Source organism: Varanus komodoensis, unplaced genomic scaffold, assembly GCF_004798865.1.
Source record: "Varanus komodoensis strain SLA01 unplaced genomic scaffold, ASM479886v1 scaffold4, whole genome shotgun sequence".
Lineage (NCBI taxonomy): Eukaryota > Metazoa > Chordata > Lepidosauria > Squamata > Varanidae > Varanus > Varanus komodoensis.
The window spans coordinates 37,092,717-37,109,782 of NW_025335941.1; the positions used below are offsets into that span (position 1 = coordinate 37,092,717).

Genomic DNA, 17,066 nt, shown 5'->3' on the forward strand with positions numbered 1-17,066 from the left:
TGCAGTGCAAATACAGCGGGAAAATGTCCAGCTGAGCATCCCAGGACACTCTGTCATCCAGCCCACTTCTAGGTATTTTGTTGTTCTAGGTGCGGTGGTATGTTGGCACCCTCCTGCAAAGGTCATCACCACTGTCTGTGGCTTTTCTCCCAGAACCTGCAGTTGTGCCTGTCATTTCTCTCTCCATCCAACCCCAGCCATCCACACACGCCTCACTCGGAACTCCCTTTCTTCTCCGGCTGCTGCCATCCTTCCCCTCCTCATACCTCCAAATCCACCTCAAGGACTCTTTCAGGGGAATTCAGGATGAGTGGTCCTGGACAGTGCACATGCACCACCACCACCTCCACCACAACCCCCCCTCCCTTTTTTGATTTGATGGCAGACATAGCATCCCTCTCACAGGACCATAGCACATGGGAAGGGTGGGCTTAGCTCTTTCGTTCCCTTCCATGGTCCCCAGGGAAATCATTCCTCCCATATGTCTGCTATTAGCTTCCAAAACCAATAGCAGAGGTCGGAGGAGGGAATTTCCATTGTGACCATGATGGGTGAGGAACGACTTAGCCCCTTTCCTGCATACTGTAGTCCCAATGAGGATGGCTCCATCCCCTAAGAAAAGAAGGAATTCATCAGCACTACCCCACGTATTCATAGTGCGTATGTCGGCACATATCAAGTTCTCTCAAGATTAATAGCCCAGAAGACATATTTTCTGTGCCTGGAGAAGCACGATAGTGGACAAGGAGCAACTGTTGAAAGAGACAGAGAGGAGCCAACGTCAAGGGAAACAGCAGGAGCTGGCAAGGGACTAGAGTGAGATAAAGTCTCTGAAGCAGGCAAGAACAAATCCATAGAGGCTCCTCTAAAAGAAGAAAAGTTTTGTGAACAGAGTGCAGATCTTAGGCAGTATCATACTGAGTCATTGGCCTCTCACAGTGGCTTCTGTAATCCTATCACCTGCAAATTCATGCAGACTCTGTTTTCCATAAACATGTGTTTGCTCACTCTTGCTTCTTACAGTGTATGTAAGACCTGGTGTCCAAATTTTGTACAAAGCGAGTTTCATTGCACCAGCCTCCATCGGGCGCGTGGCAATAGAAGACAAGGCAACATTTCAATTATTGCCTTATGAAGGCAGTGAATTGGGAGATGAAGTTGCAGATCTGGTCAATTGCCTGAGCAGAAAGACTGAGCAAAGCCAGTGATCCTGGTGCTTTTTGATTTTCTAAAGGAAGAGGTGTCAGGGTTTGAGCCTAACTGGATATTTTATCCTGTCCTATGATAGGAAGCCCTGCCCCATAATTATGCATTCAATGATTTTGAGAACTTTATTACTATTTATTCTGAAGTGACATGGTGAAACTAGAGATGAGAGAGAGATTTGTAATTATGTTCTTTCAAAGCAGTACACAAGCCAAATCTGTTATTCTTTGAAATTCAGAATTCTCTGAATGTTGCAACAAATTTTCCAAATAAAAAGTGCACATAAATGTGCATGTATTGATGTATAAAACATTAAAATGCATTTTCTTGGAAAACTCTTTTAAATGCGCATATTGGGAAAATTGCACCCAAATGCATATATTAAGAAAAATGTATACAAATTTAAATGCAATGTGTTTATGGAAAAAACCCCAAAACTTCATGTTCAGGACAAAATGAACTTAACACTGGAAAAATATCCAGGTTTGGAAAAAACTGAATTGAAGATTGGGGAGGGGGAATAAGAATCAGAGAGGAACTGAAATTAACAGATATGTCTGTCATTAGGTGAAACACCCGCATGAAGGCACATGTTTAGTGAAGTTTTAGCTAAGCTCTGCTTCTCACAATATCCAGGACCAGAACAGGATCTGGTCCTGAATACTCATGCAGACACTATTCATTGTATGGGAAGTGGGTGCACTCATGCCATCTTCTTGACCTCTATTGGTCCTCCTGACTTTCACTCACTGGACTTTACATTGGCTCTGGAGCTTTCTCACATAGGTTCCAAAGTGCATCCTATACGCTGCAGGCCCGGAGTGCACAGAATGTGCAATGTACCGCTCTGTACAGTGGAATCTATGGCATAGCAACCTGCATGAATGGCATATTGGGTGGACTGAAATGGTAAGTGCACATAGCATGTACGTATTCCTACTTTCTCAGAAATGCTTACTGTTTTCATACAGCCAACTAGAGTCAAGGCACCCCACCATTTTGGAACACCTCTTTGAATGGATGTGGTGGGTTTCGATGGTCTTTTATACAATATGTTGACTTGTCTGAACTATTATAAAGCCCCAACATACTCCCACTCCATCCTGTGCATGATATAATGAGATTAAGTAAAGATAATGCCTTGTTTAAGCAACCTCCTTTGCCTATTGTTATTGAATGATGACAGGTTCCTGATTATTTCCAGGAGGCACTTGGGAACTTCATCCCTATGACTTATTTGTTGACAATTAGTGAATGTACAAACACTGTTGGAAAAAAATGTTTAAAGGCTATTGCATCGCCACATGATTTTATTTCTTGATTTAACTACAATTCATAATGCCGTTGTAGATAATGTACATAATAAAGATATCCTAGTACAGGGTTTGGAGTAAATTTCACCATTTATTTCCCTAGTTGCATTTCATTGTGAAGACATTAAGGTCATTAGAGATTACTGCAGCAACCTTACTTTGAGTTTACATATAGAAGCGGTTGAAGTCGTGAGTGCATAGCAGACATTGCTGTTGATAAGGCAACCTGGCTCCTGCCAGCCAGTGCTACTATATAATAGGAATGTGATACAATATTGGCATAGGTTGTAAGAGCACAGCGTTGTAAACATCCCAGCTTCCCTGACATCTCCGCCAAGAAAGAGGCACACCGCAGTAGGGGTTCTGTGCATATCAGGAGCTGTGAAAAATCAGCAAAGCACAAATGAAGGCACTTCTGTGGTCTATTTTAAACATTGACATTGGAGTGCAGTGAATATACGATGCTATGTAATGTTAGCTGGACATGTGTACAGATGAACTACACTGCAAAGGAAATCATTTCCTCTAGCTTTATCTCAGAAAGCATCTAAAGGGAGTAAAGTCACCATCAATAGAAAATGCCAGGGAATGGTCCACAGCTTTGTCTAAGAGCACACCCAGAATATCACATCAGTGCTGTAAGGCACAGGCAAGAGTCTGAGAAATGACCTCAGAAAGGACAGAAACATCTTTACTCTGGCAGCAGGAAGCTGGCCATGCACACTACACTGTTAATGATAGTGCAGTGGATGGGTCAGAAAGCAGCAACAGCTGAAGTATTCTGCACACTTGCTCTGCAGAGATTATGTGAACTGAAACAGCACATCTAATTCCTAATTAAGAGCTTTGTAGGTGGGCTTGTGTAATGTAGAATCCTGTGTCGCATGGAGCAGTCCGTTTCGCAGAAGAAAAGACACACCTCTGCAAAAAGGCTCCTGCATGGCTGATGTATTGTCTTTTGTATATATTTTCTTTCACCCTTTGACTCCCCCTACCCCACACCACAACTCAGCCCCCTGAGTTGGGTATACATCGATCCATACACTCATATATATATTCAACGTCACTAAACATTGTCAAATTGACAGTCAAAATCTGTCATCCTGCAGACAATAAACTTCCACTGGCGGTCTCTGCAAGACAAGAGAAATACGAAACAAGCTTTAATGAACTGTGCGGGATGACATACAGAAAGAAAGAACATTGAAATGAATCAAGGAATTTTGACTGGTTCTTATGATCCATATGGATGAGCTGTAGGTAACTTGCAAAAGCAGTAATAAAAAGACATGTTTGTTTCCTTTCTTTCCCTCCCTCCCTCTTTCATCCAGCTTGGGCATTATGGTCTTGAGATACGATTCAGGACTGACAACTTCTGACGAGAAAAGTTGGGAGTCTGATCTGAAATGCTGGCCTTCTGGCTATTAGTGGCATCTTACCTTGACATTTAGGACAGGGTGGCATTTGCTTCCAACATGTGAGGGGCAAATGGGAGGGGGGTACATGGGCATATGCACAAGACCACCCCCAACATCTCTGGGTGCCTGGCTGCTGTTACAAATAGCAATGTATTTAGTGCAAGGACCTGAACTGGGCTTGCAAGCACATTCAACTGAACACTACTCATTTGGGAACCCACCTAGTCATCCAAATGTTCTGGATGAACATCTATGGGTATGTTCATCCACAGTCAGTTCAACAATGCCCTTCATTGGTCTTTATGGAGTTTCATCACACGTGAAGAGCGTTAGGATCCCTGGCAATGCTTGGAGTCCTCTGCATGTTTACTCTTATAAAGCGAATGTGGAAGGTACAAGATATCCTGTACTGCTCTGATTAGGTGAAGGGTAAGTTGTCTCCAAGAGTGGAATTTGTGTCTTCCATAATGGCCTTGTTCCTACCTCCATAGGGTAATCTATGCCAAACTTTTAGAAGTCTTTTCCCCTAAAAATGAACCACGGGATAATAAAACACTTTGGAAAGGTTAAACTGTCAAGACAATTTTTCCGTCTGACCTGTCCACACTGGAGAAAGTTGTGGTTGCTCCACGGATATAATAATCATAGCTGTACAGCATCATGTCCATGTCTTCACCATAGTGTCCAGGATATTCTGTTGTCAACCTTTTAAATAGAGGGAAAAATCAGTTGACCCTGTAAAATATGCATGCAAACCATGGTGGAGGTGGGAATAGCACAACTTCATTTCTTTCTCTGCCCACTGAAAAGCTAAATCAACATGTGTCTGAACTCAGGTCATGGCACATCAGTATTAACTGATCTAGGTATTCATTTGCCTATGAGTTTCAGTCAGGGCCTGCAATTCCATGTCTTTACTCAGCCGAAGCAGAATCTGGGCCTGGACATAGAATTTCCTAAAAGACTGTTCCCGAAAAGGCAGGTTTCTAAATCTTAGGGTGATAAAGAAGAATTTGAAAAGTGGTGGGCAATACTTGGTGAAATTGCAGAAGCCTGGCAGATGACCAGGGAAATTAGAGAAATCTGCAACAGATTCAAATGAGCTTGGATTTCTATGAATCCAAAGCCTGCTGATTCCACGGTGAACTGGCTTTTTCTAAGTAAGATGAATGTTGTGAATTTGCAAGCCAGATTCTTTGGGAGGTGGGGATTTGTGTAAATTCATACTTGGGCTAATGCATGTTACTGCTAAGTGTTTCAGACCAACACTGATGTGTATTAGCGTATATGCGACTGAACATTTAAGCACATTAGCAGAAATGGAATGACTTTCTCTTACATCCTTAAAAACAGTTTTATTCCATCAATAACCAGATAGTGGAACATAACACATATGAAACATAATGGAAACACAGATGGAATTGATTTAACAAAACCAGTACTTTGCTAGATGACTAAGCATATCCCATAGTTTTTGGTAAGTGAGACATCAGTACTCTCCAGGGCTCCTTGCTGCTCACCTCATAGATAGTGGGGGCTCAATAAATCATGCAGAATGAGCAACATTTTGTAAAATATGAAGCTAGAAAAATTGCTCCATTTATATAATGCATACCTGTAAAAAATGGAATATTTATTTGAGAACATGAACATCTATGTTTTATTGTTGAATATTTCTTCACTTGGTTTTAAATTACTGAACTTTAGCAGCCCAATGTGAAATCCTATATTCTTGAAACAGAGAAATGGAGACTGAGTGGTGGTGCTTCTCTTTCCCTCTCATTCTCTCCCTGCATTTTAAAATCTCTCACAGGAGCAACAGGTCATGGGTAGAATGAGGAACATTTTCCTCCCTGAGGTGTAATGACCAAGCCAAAGTGTTTCACTCCCAACAGTCCTGATTTGCACCCTTGTGTCATCAGTCATGCTTGCAGTGCTAAATGAAGGTTGCTATATTTTCAGTCCTGACAGGCTTCTCATCTCTAACAGTTATGGGCAAGCAGGCATAGCATGGGCCCCCTCCATGCTTGGCATAGCTGGACCGACTGTAAATGGCTGGTTCAGATGCTATTTTCATTTCAGTTCATTTTTGCTTACCGTATACCCAAATTCACATTTCCCCCAAATTTGGGTTGGAAATATTTAAATAATTTGAATGCGAGGGGAAGTGACAGTGACACATTCTTCTGTCCCTAAGATATAGAAGATGACTGCTGAAAGCTGTACTAGAGTTAGTTCCCTGTGATTTGGTGACTGACACATTTAGTGAACTAAGAGCCTGTCCATCTCCATGGTATACACCTGAATTACGGGCGATGAAGCGGGTTGGGAGACGACTAGAGCATAAGTGGAGGAAATCACGAGATGAATCTGACTGAACACACTTACGTGCTCACCATCGAGCCTAAGCTGCGGTGGTGAGGGCGGCGAAGAAGAAATTCTTCTCCACTTCTATTGCCTCCTCACAGTGCCGTCCAGTGGAGCTTTTTCGAGTGGTACATGGGCTGATATACCCCGGCCCTAAGAAAGATTCTGTACCACCATCGATGGCCCGGTGTGACAACTTTGCCCAGCACTTCAAGGAGAAAATCTCTCAGATTTGTCACGAGCTGGACTCCACAATTGATTCAGATCCCTTAGGGGACACACCAATAACCCTGTCTGGTCAGGTATTAATGGATGAATTTCAGTTAATGTGGCCCGATGATGTGGACAAGGTGCTTGGACAAGTATGTCCTACCACCTGCTTATTCGACCCTTACCCTTTGTTGCTGCTGACCAAAGCCAAACACGGGATTGGCTCCTGAATCCTGGAGGTTATTAACGCCTCTCTGAGGGATGGCCGGATGCCCGCTCCTTTAAAGAAGGCAGTAATCAGGCCTGTCCTAAAGAAGGCGTCTCTGGATCCAGAGATGGCCGCCAATTATAGACCGGTGGCCAACATCCTGTTTTTGGGCAAGCTGTTGGAACGGGTGGTGGCGGGACAACACGCACTCTTGGATGAAACTGATTATCTGGACCCATTTCAGTCCGGCTTCAGACCTGGGTACGGTACTGAATCTGCCTTGGTTGCCCTGTATGATGACCTGTGCAGGGAGAGAGACAGGGGGAGTGCATCCCTGTTGGTTCTCCTGGACCTCTCAGCGGTTTTCAATACCATCGACCATGGTATCCTCCTGGATAGGCTGGTGGGACTGGGAGTACGAGGCACTGCTTGGCAGTGGTTCTGCTCCTACCTTGAAGGCCAACTCCAGAAGGTGGTGCTGGGGGACTTTGGCTCTGCACCATGGAACTTTGCCATGGAGTACTGCAGCGTTCCATTTTGTCCTCCTTGCGATTTAATATCTACATGAAACCGCTGGAAGAGGTCATCAGGAGGTTTGGGCTGCGGAGTCATCAGTATGCTGATGACACCCAGCTCTACCTCTCTTTGTCAACTAATCCAGGTGAGGCATTGGCTGTACTGAACCGGTGCCTGGAGAGGTAATGGGCTGGATGAGGGCCAATAAACTGAAGCTCAATCCAGATAAGATGGCAGTTCTGTTGGTGGGTGATTCGAGCTCCTGGGTAGGTGACTTGAGCCTTGCCCTGGATGGGGTTGCACTCCCTCTAAAGGACAGGGTCCGCAGCTTGGGAGTGCTCCTTGACCCAGAGCTGTCCTTGGAAGCCCAAGTGACAGAGGTGGCGAGAAGTGCTTTCCTTCAGCTTTGGCTAATCCATCAGCTGCGTCCCTACCTGGAGGAAGATTGCCTAGCAACAGTAACACACACATTGGTTACTTCCCAGTTGGAGTTCTGTAATGCACTTTACGTGGGGCTTCCCTTGAAGACAGTGCGGATACTTCAGATGGTTCAAAATAGAGCTGCCAGGATGCTGTCGGGGACTGGGCGTTATTCTCATATAACCCCAGTCCTCTATCAGCTCCATTGGCTTCCCATCAAAGTCCAGGCTCAATTCAAGGTGCTGGTTATTACCTATAAAGCCCTAAACGGCTTGGGACCAGGATACCTAAAGGAACGCCTTTTTCCCTATTTGCCCTCCCGCCCCCTGAGATCGGCAACAGAAGCCCTCCTCCGGGAACCCTCTGTGAAAGATGTTAGAAGACAGAGTACCTGGAGGAAGGCCTTCTCTGTGGTGGCGCCCCGACTATGGAATGCGCTCCCCAGAGAGGGCTGCCTGGTGCCGTCATTATATGGTTTTCAGTGCCAAGTTAAGACCTTTTTATTCAATCAATATTGTAATATGTTCTAATATTGAATTTTATTATTGTATTTTATTAATTTGCAGCCAGAGTGGGTCATCAATTTATTTATGCTGTTAGCCATCCAGAGACGTTAGTAATTGGACAGCATACAAATTTTATAAATAAGTAAGTAAGTAAATTTGGGTCTTATTATTGAATTGACTCATTGAAACAGCACATCTAAATTAAAGGCAACATGGAAAGAAATAAAAACTTGGTCATTCCTTGTTTTCAGTAGTTTCCACTGTCAGTTACTTTGGTCACGAAAAAATGCTTCAAATATTGCCAAGTGTTTGTGTTGCTGTTACATGGCATCAAGTTGTCTCTGACTTATGGTGAACCTACGAATGAATGTTATCCAGAATGTCCTGTCCTGGACAGCCCTGCTCAGCTCTTCTAAACTCAAAGATGTGCCTTCCTTTATGGAATCGAGCCATGGATAGTTGGTCTTCCTCGTCTTCTGCTTCTCCCTGCAACCTTCCTAGCATGATTGTCTTCCTCAGTGAAGCAGTTTGTAAAGTGTACTTTCTCCTTTAAGCTGTGCTATCGAATCCAAACCTCCTTTTTCTTCCAGCTGGCCATTGTCACAGAACAATCTGAAAGAGGTTATAGCAACAACTCCAGTCTGAAACAGGCCTGTGTCACTCTTCTGCTTGATCAGAGGATTAAGGACAATATAGAAATATTGGTTAAATTGTCCAGATACACACAAGAAGCACATGTTAAAGCCAGGAGTGGAAAGGAAGAATGTTATGTCTCACTTTGTATTCTGGTACTGTGGAGGTTGTCTGTAATCATGTAGTTATTTTCTGTGATCACAGAAACATTGACATTGCTCTATATTCCTCCATAATTAAATATATATTCCACAATGTTATTTTATTGGTTAAGTTTACTTTGTAATTCACATGGCAGATGGGATTTAATTGCAGTTCATTGTTCTGCTCTGTTCTTATTTTTTTCAAAAGACCATTTAGTGCACCATCTGAACATAACCAGTAACAGAATAGCACCGTTTAACAAATAATAGTGAAAAAGACTAATCAACTCTGAAATTCTGGAACCATTTGAATTTCTTAATGATCGACTGATTGCTTAATGTAAAATCCTCTCAGCTCCTCTCTTGCTGTTGGTATGCATGTGTGGATCACGGGGTCCTTACTACACAGCACTCTACATCTATGGATCCTTATACATGAATAGTCATGTAGCTGGATCAGAGTGAGGGGGTGGCTTTTGTGCTACTGTGATCGGACATGTCCTGGCTAAACTCCTCCCTCTCCACCAGCTCCATAGAACCACTTTCTTTGGTGACGATACACTATTTTATCCTATGGTCAAATTGAGAAACATGTGCTGCCATTTAACAAGGGATTCCACTGCAACTTGTAGAGCTGTGTGAGCTCAGAGTTTCCTTGCTCAAGGTAACTACATCCATTCACCCATCACACATTTTGACCATGAGTGAGATACCAATGGAATCGAGAGAGCATAACTCTAAGATACCTTAGCACTTGTGCCACACAAGACATCTAGATGTTACCCACTCATCCTAAAAAAGGAGGCAGGAAGATATAGAAGTAGGAAGTTCTGAGTCAGAACTAAATACTTTTTCTTTTGTAGGTGAAAGCCAGAGTTGGGAAGAAGGAGAAATGCATACCGGGGCTGACCCAAACATCCTCCTCAACGAACTGTCTTGCTAAATCTCAGAAGGGTCAGGCACAAAAGCGGAGGGTGCAACCAGGCTTACCTTTTCACCAGGATGACTCCTCTTTTTCAACTCCATCATTTTATGGTGGTGGAGGTGGTAACAGCAGTAATGTTGGCTGTGCTCCTGCTAGTGGATACTGGCTGGAGTTGGCCCTTTCTGTCCTCTAGAATGCTTTTGGGAACAATGCAATGTGATTGCAGTGCACCGTTTCCAAAAGCATTCAGAAATAAAAATAGTGACCATCCACCAACAGCCATCAAGAAAATTGTCACCACCAGCCCTCTATCATCCTTCACCCGCTTTGTCACGTTACATACTCTCCCCCAATTCACCAAAATCCCCACCACCAGTGGAAGACTACTGAAAACGGTGACCGGGTGTGATGTGTCTCTCTAAACAGAGTAACAAGGCTGACAATACAGCTACGGAAAAGGGAGCACAGCAGCAGCAGCAAAAGGCAGCCAAAAATCTCATGTTCTCCACACATTTGAGTTGTCAGTGAAACACTTTATTAACCTCAAGACTTGGCAAACCCAGCAAAGGAAATGACTATATCCATCAGCACAAGCATGCTGTAAAGTCCTGGCAAATATGGTCATTGCCTAGACAGGCAATGGTGAGGGAAAGCAGTTGTGGCAGGAGCTGGCCCCTGTGAAACTCAGCAGCCTTGTTTAGCGAGGGAAAACAGTATGTGCAGACAGCTCAGAGGACGTGTGTTTATGTTTGCGAGCTTCAAGTTGAGCAACTCATCCCCACACCCCCAAGATACAGAATGATGCGGTAGGTGGGGTCATTCTGCAATGACACAATCACATCTGCAAGGAGCGTGCTGCTTTTCTATTTAAACCTTTTAATTATTCCTTCCAGAAAAATTCTGAACAGTTATAGGACACCTGGCCTCTCATCACAGAACTATAAAACCTAGTTAATTGCATTCCAAGATTGCATTATGATAGTGTAATAAAAATGTCCTAGATAGAAGAGTAAGGCTCACCAGTTCATGTTGAATTAAGGTCGCAGACCCACCCAGCAACTGCTGAGGCAAGCTTCTAGTTCGGAAACTCAGTTACTGAACTGCAATATGGAAATAATAATGACCTACCCTCATAAGGAGTTATTTAATTATTTAAGGATGAAATCATGTGCATGTTTTGACAGAAAAAATGCTCACAATTCCTTGAATGCCCCAGTCAACCATGTTGCAGGAACTGTAGGCTGTTTTTTCTGGCCAAACATGCTTAAAATTGTACCCTAAAAGTATTCTTCTTTAAAAGCTTCAGAGAGGAACAATGCACATGTGCAAGTCAGAAGCAGAAAGATGGTGCTTTAAACATGATTCAAACTTAGCCTCATGCTTCAATTGAGGAGAGAACTATATATCAACCCAGCAAATGGGGCTGAATCAAGACTTAGTCAAACGTTGGGTAAGCCCGTTGCAACCAATGAAACTTGAGCTGGGGATTAACTTAAGTCCCAGTGATTTATATAGGTCTACTCTTGGTATGACTGAATCTGGATCCAACTTGGAGTCTTCAAGGTAGCAATTTAATTAAAAAAGTGGCAGTGTTGTTTGCCCTGCTGAAAAATAAAAGAAATTTCTTTATCTCAGGAACCAAATACCTTAAGATTGTCTTCTCAGGTAAAACAGAGAGCATCTCCTTCACAGGATACAGTTGGGAGGATTCTTGCCTTAAGCGCAGGTGCAAAACAAACAGTAGGAAGGGCATTTGAAGGCTTTATTATGCAAAGTCTGAGATTCCTTCACTCTTTGTCTGTGAGGCATTTTTTAAAATGTTTTAAATGCTGAGCTTGTATGCATTGTTGTGTATTTAGGTCAGCAGCTGGCCAGACAAAAGAAGAGTAAACAGCTCACGAATATATAATTGAAAACTTGCCTTCCTGCTTAGTTCTGTTTCTCTGATACTTTGAATCAGTTTGGTTCAGTCACTTGAAGGAAAAAAATGTGCCAACTTTCACTTGGATTGGACAGGTAGGCAGGCATCCTGGCTTCATATTAGAATAGCTGTATGAACAATCTATTTCCTCAGCTTGTGATATATCAGTTTATGCTATTCTGTTCTAGGTTATTACAGCTGGTTTCAGAGTTAATTCAGGGATGCAATTCTATGCATCATTGGTCTTGAATAAGACAACTGAACATGGGTTTGCACTGCAAGAAAATGAGTACAGGCACATTTACCTGCTACTTATGGAATCCAGGTAACTCAAGCCGATCAGGTGTAAAATGCAAATTGGAATACCAGGTCAAAACCAGGAGCTCGGTGTCTGTGCTCCACAATAAATAAAAGGTATGAATTCTTGCATTTATTTTACCATGGGTGCCACACAGCCATGTGAGGGAGAGAGGCCAATGAAAGGTCACAGATCCCATCTGTTGCTCATTGGGGTAGATTTAATGGACTGTGTTCTGAGGTTGTTTGCCAGGAAATGTAGACGCAAGGATGAATTTTAGAAGGAGAGGTTCAAGGAGCAATTCTGTGCCAGAGAGCAGCACTAGAACTAATGGGTGGAGATTGCAGGGAAGCAATGGCTGAATGTTCAGAGAAACTTCCTAACATTAGTACAAGCTATTCAATAGTGGAACAAACTGTCTTAGGATGTGATGGGCTCTCCTTCTCTAGAGGTATTTAAGCAGATACTGGACAGTCATCTGCCAGGGATACTGTAGTAGTTGTTTTTAATTTGGAATTAAACAGGAGGTTGGATTAGATGATCTCTTAATGCTGGCTCCCTCTGCTAGGAAATGGAGATGAGCACCGCCCCCAAGAGTCAGACATGACTGGACTTTAATATCATGGGGAAGCCTTTACCTTTTCAGGTCTTTTCAAACTCTTCAATGCTATGATTCTTAATTAGCATTCCACCCATAGGACACTCTAGGAAAAAAACTTCTATTGCAGAGACCATATTGCTTCCCAGTGGATGCTCTGTGAGCGTGGCTATGAAAGGGACTTTTCAAAATAAGAAAACACTGGGAATGATGAGAACTGGGGCAAAGGAAAGGTCAGGGAGGGGGAAGAATATATGTATGAGTGTGCATGTGCAGGTGGGAAGAATGTATGTGGAGGGGGAGGGTGAAGAAGAGTATTGTGTGTATGCTGAGCCTGCATCTGGAGGCAGTGGTTCTACTTCTGGCACTGTATGTGTTCCTAGGGGGCAAAAGGTTGTGCATCCCTGCTCAAGGATGCAGGCTTTTCTGTCCTCTGCCTTTGGAGAAGGGCTGCTCTTTAACTCTTCAGTGGGTCAGGACAAGTGGCCGTTGCTCAGAGCAAGGAAGAAATCATTCTGTACGTAACCAGGAATACTTTTCTTCATAGTATAATATTACTTCATATCTGTTTCTTTAAAGGAGAGGCATGGCCACAGATGGGAAGGGGGTGGTGCTGGCATCATCCAGGTACAGAAAAGAAAGACATGTTTTAAAGAGCAAAAATAAATCTTTAAAAACCTTAATAAAAATGAAACATTTGGATGCAGTTGCAATGCACAAAGTACAAATTCCAGAGGAAACATAATTTTTGACATGTATTGACCAATGCTACCTCAGAGACTGCAAACAAACAATATATGAGAAATACTTGAAAGAGATGACAGTGTGCTGAAAGCTTCTTACAGATTTTATGTATTTGTTTCCACAATAATGTAGATTTATTCTTTACTGTGAGGGCTACAAGCACCTAATTTATACTTTCTCTGGCATTGCTGGCGTGACTTTCTTTATTGGACTCTACATACATGGCAAGCATATTAATAAGTTTTAAATACATTACAAATGCAGTACAGTTTAGTGAACTCACCAGCATGAATACGGGCATCTTTTGCTGTAACGACAACAATAAAATTGCCACTCTCGGTCAAGCACAGATGGAAAATACTGAGACTGGAATCCTGCCACCAACCCATTATTTGAACATGTTTGATACCTGAGGAAAGAGAGAAAAGAAGCAACCACATTAAAAAAATTCTCTCTCTCTCTGTATGTAAGCATAAATGTGGTTGCAAGCCCTTTCTTGCAGGTCATTGGGAAGTGACAGCGTCTTCCAGGCCATATCAGGTCTCCAGGTGGAAGTTACCCATGGCCACTTCCCGGCCACCACACCTTCCTCATTTTCCGTCATCTGCCCACATACCATTTAGCCATGTGTCCTACTGTTTGAAGGCATCCTGTGTGTGATGCCCTCTCTAGTCCACACCTGAAGGTTGCATAATGTGTTTGGAATTAAAGAAAAACAAGGGAGAGCAGAGTTCTTCATGGGCAACCTCAACTTGATGGACAACAGTACCTGGACAGCAGACTGAGCAAACACAGAGAGCCTTTGGGCACAGTCCTCCCTACTATAGTGAGGTTGTTCTAGTTCCACTTAAATTATTACAATAATGTCTAAATTTGCATCCATATCTGTAAATCAGCATATGCACAATGTGTATGTGCCTGCATCCTCCTTTTGTTGAATTTTTATGATTGATTTCCTCTGTTTTGGTGAGTGCTCATGAATGGGTAGAGTCTTGGCATCCTCCCTTCGTCTATCTTACTCCCAACAGGCCAACTAGTAAAAGTTCTGATTGCTGAGGTGGTCTGCATTGGAAGCACAGACACAGCTGCATGGCAGATATGGCATCCCCCACATGGCTGTGCCAGTTCTTTTCTCTGAAAGCTTAATTTTTCATGAATGCAGTGCCAGTCAACATCCTCCTTCCACTACGTCTGAGAGCCTTTGCAAGGGAGTAGGGGGGGAAACATACATTTCCATGGTTAAAGCCCTTCTCTCCCTTTTCTTTTGCTGCCACTGCAGAGAAATATTTTCTTCTCCCTTTGCAATTGCAGGTCTGAAGAATCATGAGCCAAATTTCAGACAACACTGCCAGTCTGTCAGGCAACATTGATGGAGGATCAAGACAAGATTCTCACAGCCTTCAGTGTTTCACAGACAAAAAGGGAGTGTGTGCGGAACATTACATTCTCTTGAGATCAAAGCCTCTCTTTTCCATCCCTTGTCACACACTGGTATTCTGCCTTTTGTATGCTGCATCCATTTACTATACCAACTCTCCATCTTTCACCATATTAAAAGTCAGGAGGGGTTTGTTCTTCCTCATGCCACATCTGGTTTGTAAACAAGAGGCAAAACCACAGTTTCCTGGTTCAGATGTAACAGGAAAACTGTTTTGAGAAGTGCCAATGCTGGGAGAGTGAGAGAATGATGCAAAGGGTGAACAGGCACAGGGTTCCTTCTCAGCCCAGTAAACCATAGTTGAGATTGTTATGCCTAATGTTGCCACCTGAAGAGGTTCCAAAATCAGGAATACTTTGTGACACCATAAGAAAAGAAATATGTGTCAGAACATTAAAGGTATCGTCATACAAACTGTGATCCTGCAAGGGAAGAGTGAGCAATTTGTGGCCCCCCAGATGTTTTGAGTCTACAACTCCCATGAACCTTGGTCAGGATTGCCATCTATAAGGAAGGTGACCAAAACATCTGGATGACCACAAGTTGTTCAGTCCTGCTGAAAGGTACTCAGGACTAGCCCCAGATCTAACAGAGGGACCCTATCATTCCCCTGGTATGCAGGCACAGCTGTTGCAAAAGTATTGTTGGCCCCACCATTTTAATTCTTCCAGAACACATCTGGGTCACTCCAGAGTAGTTGGCATGTTAATGTTGCAGTGCCATTATGGAGGAATCAAAATGGTGGGCCCTCGCTCCAGTGCTAGGAAGTCCTCAGTTTCCACTAGCCCAGTGCCGTGGGCAACTGCCTGTAAAGTACTTTTCCCATTCCTCTTTTTTACTTAGTTACTTGTTGCCTAATTTTCCTTGTGAAAGCCCAAGGCACGTGCACTAAGAAAGTTATCAGTACTCCAGCTGCCACTGGCAAGTGTACAGTTTATTCCAGTAACAAAGTGTCCCTGTAGACCAGGAATGAGTGTTTTCACACGTCTGCCATGGAAACCAAATGATTAGTATGTAGAATGGAGTCACTACTGCAGTAACTATTTTGCTTCTTGAATCTGGGAACAGAGATCTCTGTGTTCTGTCTTTCAAATTCAAGGAGATAAGCTGCTCCTCCTTTTATTTTTTTTACCATCAGTGCCATGAAATTCTTTGAACCAGATTGTTTTGTTTGCTTTTCCTGTCTCAAGCACTGATATACTTTCTGTGAAGTATCAATATAACATAATTCCTCAAAATAGTGACATGGTCTTTGTGACGTAGTACCTCAATCAAGGATGTTGTTATCTTAAAACAGTACAAAGGTGGAAGATGGAGGAGGGATGCTATGAAACATACATTAAGTGCACAATCCTTTGCATGTTTGCCAGAAAAAAAAGTCTTACTATTCTCAGTAACTGGCAGGGAATTCTGGGGGTTGTGGAACTTTTTTCCTGTTGAAGCAAGCATAGGATTGTTCCCTAGGACTACTAATATAGAATTCTGTTTCAATTTCTAGTTCCAAAACCAGAAATGTTAAAAAAACCCACCCCTCATCACCTCAAATGCCTTCATAGCCTTGAACTGCTAATCTTTCTCATGTTGGAATTGCTTTCAAACTTGGCAGAAAACAAAGAGAATGGGACTAAAGGAAAGTGGCTGTACTTGGACATATCTGTGTTTTGTTTTTTACAAAGTATTGTGAATCAAACTGGCTCTGCTAATTATGTGACCTAATTTTATGATGCACCATCATAAATGATGTGCTGCTAGTAATGATAATTGTGCTGCTAGAGATAGAACATGATTTTAAAATTATATTTTTATTTTATTTCATTTTCAACAAATTGAAGCCACCCTTACATATTGAACCTTCCAAAAACAACATACAAAATAAAACACTAATTTAAAACAACACCCTTTTTTCCGTAAGGCAGGAAAATGAAAGTCAGGCCCATGATTGCTTGACGCTGCACACCCTTGTGATCCACTGTTGTCTCCACTGGAATGGATCTTGCAGGTTTTAGCTGCACTATAGTCCCCACCCCCATATACATTCTCTGTGGCCTTAACCACAGGGTAAGAGTGGGGCAATGTAAACAGAGCTGGAAAGTGGGAGGATCCCAGTTGATATCCTTGGGCGATAATCCAGTTCATTCACTGTGCTTGTGCTGGAGCAAACCAGTGTAAGCAGAACCTGATATATGCTTGTGAGGCAAAGGG

The 17,066-nt window shown here is 42.8% G+C and overlaps 1 protein-coding gene across 1 annotated transcript in view; it reads right to left on the bottom strand.

Moving 5' to 3' along the window:
- Positions 1-2,498: 2,498 nt before the first annotated feature.
- The window catches only part of DPT (dermatopontin), an 18,940-nt gene continuing 4,372 nt past the window's right edge, over positions 2,499-17,066 (bottom strand). Inside the window, exons 2-4 of the mRNA XM_044442436.1 lie at positions 13,710-13,835; positions 4,535-4,642; positions 2,499-3,652 (exon numbers count right to left, since the gene is read on the bottom strand). Of these exons, the coding sequence (XP_044298371.1) occupies positions 3,586-3,652; positions 4,535-4,642; positions 13,710-13,835 (301 nt within the window). The 3' untranslated portion in view covers positions 2,499-3,585. The remainder of the gene's footprint in view (positions 3,653-4,534; positions 4,643-13,709; positions 13,836-17,066) is intronic.